This window comes from Galeopterus variegatus, unplaced genomic scaffold (genome assembly GCF_000696425.1).
Source record: "Galeopterus variegatus unplaced genomic scaffold, G_variegatus-3.0.2 Scaffold172, whole genome shotgun sequence".
NCBI lineage: Eukaryota > Metazoa > Chordata > Mammalia > Dermoptera > Cynocephalidae > Galeopterus > Galeopterus variegatus.
The window spans coordinates 446,015-447,564 of NW_007726283.1; the positions used below are offsets into that span (position 1 = coordinate 446,015).

General features: G+C 38.8%; 1 protein-coding gene across 1 annotated transcript in view; it reads right to left on the reverse strand.

Moving 5' to 3' along the window:
* Positions 1–1,550, reverse strand: part of DNAH7 (dynein, axonemal, heavy chain 7) — a 250,129-nt gene that overhangs the window by 96,815 nt on the left and 151,764 nt on the right. The window contains 1 exon segment of the mRNA XM_008563289.1: positions 1,105–1,290. Coding sequence (XP_008561511.1) covers positions 1,105–1,290 — 186 coding nt within the window.

Here is a 1,550-nt window from a genome sequence, read left to right on the forward strand (position 1 = left end):
AGGCAAAGCTAAGAAGAATATGAATGCCACACACCAGGATGAAGGCTGCCGGAACCCAAAAGACTAAAGCCAGAAGCATCATTTATGAGAGGATTTAAATCCAGTTTAGTTAAGACAAGACAACAACAACAATCAAAGAAACCGTAACAGTGGCATCGAAAATTAACCCTGCTTAGGACAAAGTCCTGAAATTAGGTGAGGCTCCATTGAGACAATGTGCAAGCAAACGCTTTGTAAAACTCTAAAGCCCTACGTAAAGGTGCTGGATCATGGGATGATCACACATCGTTCCTTGCTTGACGTCAGAAGCCATTGCCAAATGCTGTGAATTTCTCCCTTTCCTTTATTCTCATTACCCCTCCTTTTTTCTTTTAGTTCTTTTAATTTTTCTAAATCTCTCTGCCTGCTTTGATAGGATTATGTCCTGGGCTGGATTCCAGTTCAGCTTTTCTAAAGAGAGCTGAAGAGTATGCAGGTCTCATTCAAGAAGGAACTGAAAAGTAGAAGAGAAAAGCAGGGAGAAGGATAAGACTGACTCCTGGGTTTAGGCTTCAGGCTAGAGAGAAGGCTGAGGTGGAACCAGTCAAAGCGTGGGAAGTCAAAGCAGGACATTTTCTTTTGTCAGGATTCGTTTTCTTAGGAAAGAAGCCACGCATCCGTAGGGTCCTAAGCAGGCCTACCTTTCCCTCCCCTAAAGTTTCAGCCTCTGAGCTGATTTTGAAATGACTTATTATTGAGACTCATAGGGAGTAGTTGAGTAAACACACACACATGCACATGCACACACACACGCACACAAAGGCCTGATACCTTTATATTTGTTCAGGAACTAAAATTTCATCAATGAGTCTAGCATTTCACATTACATTTTAAAGAAGATCTTTTTGTTTCTAAAACAATTAGATTTTAGACGAGTATTTCATATAGCATCTTTTATTACCAAGCTAATTTATAGGATAACTAAAACACACAACTAGAAATCATTTAAACATATTTCACTCCTTGTACTTACCAAAAAAGCAAAAACAAAACAAAACAAACCCTAAGGCTAATGCTGGCTGTGATGGCAGGTGGGTCAGAAAGAGACAGAATGGTAGCCCTTACCTGTCTGTAGTTAGTTGTGAAGGCTCCCAGGTAAGCCACTACTCCTGAGGAAATGAGGATATCACCTGTCAAGTTGATGTACAACTGCCCTAGCTCCAGAGCTGTGTGGCTCCAGCGAGTTTTCTCCCCTCCAAGGCCTCCAATCAACTGCTCAGCTCGTTCTAGTTTTTTGCTGCACAAGTCAACCTCAAAAATAAAAGCGAGCTTTTATCAACATGCACAAGTAGAATAAGTTTAAAATTATGCAAGATTTTACCCTCAGACATAAAGTTATTTTTTCAATGACAAGCTTCTCCCTGGAATTTTAAAAAATTATATAAAAGAAAAATGTGGCATAGTTCACTATGATACAGGAAAGTTTGACATTTAGAATTTTTTTCATATGAATTATCTACTTTAATACAATTGGTGAAATTCATAATGGATATTTGTCATGTAATACATAG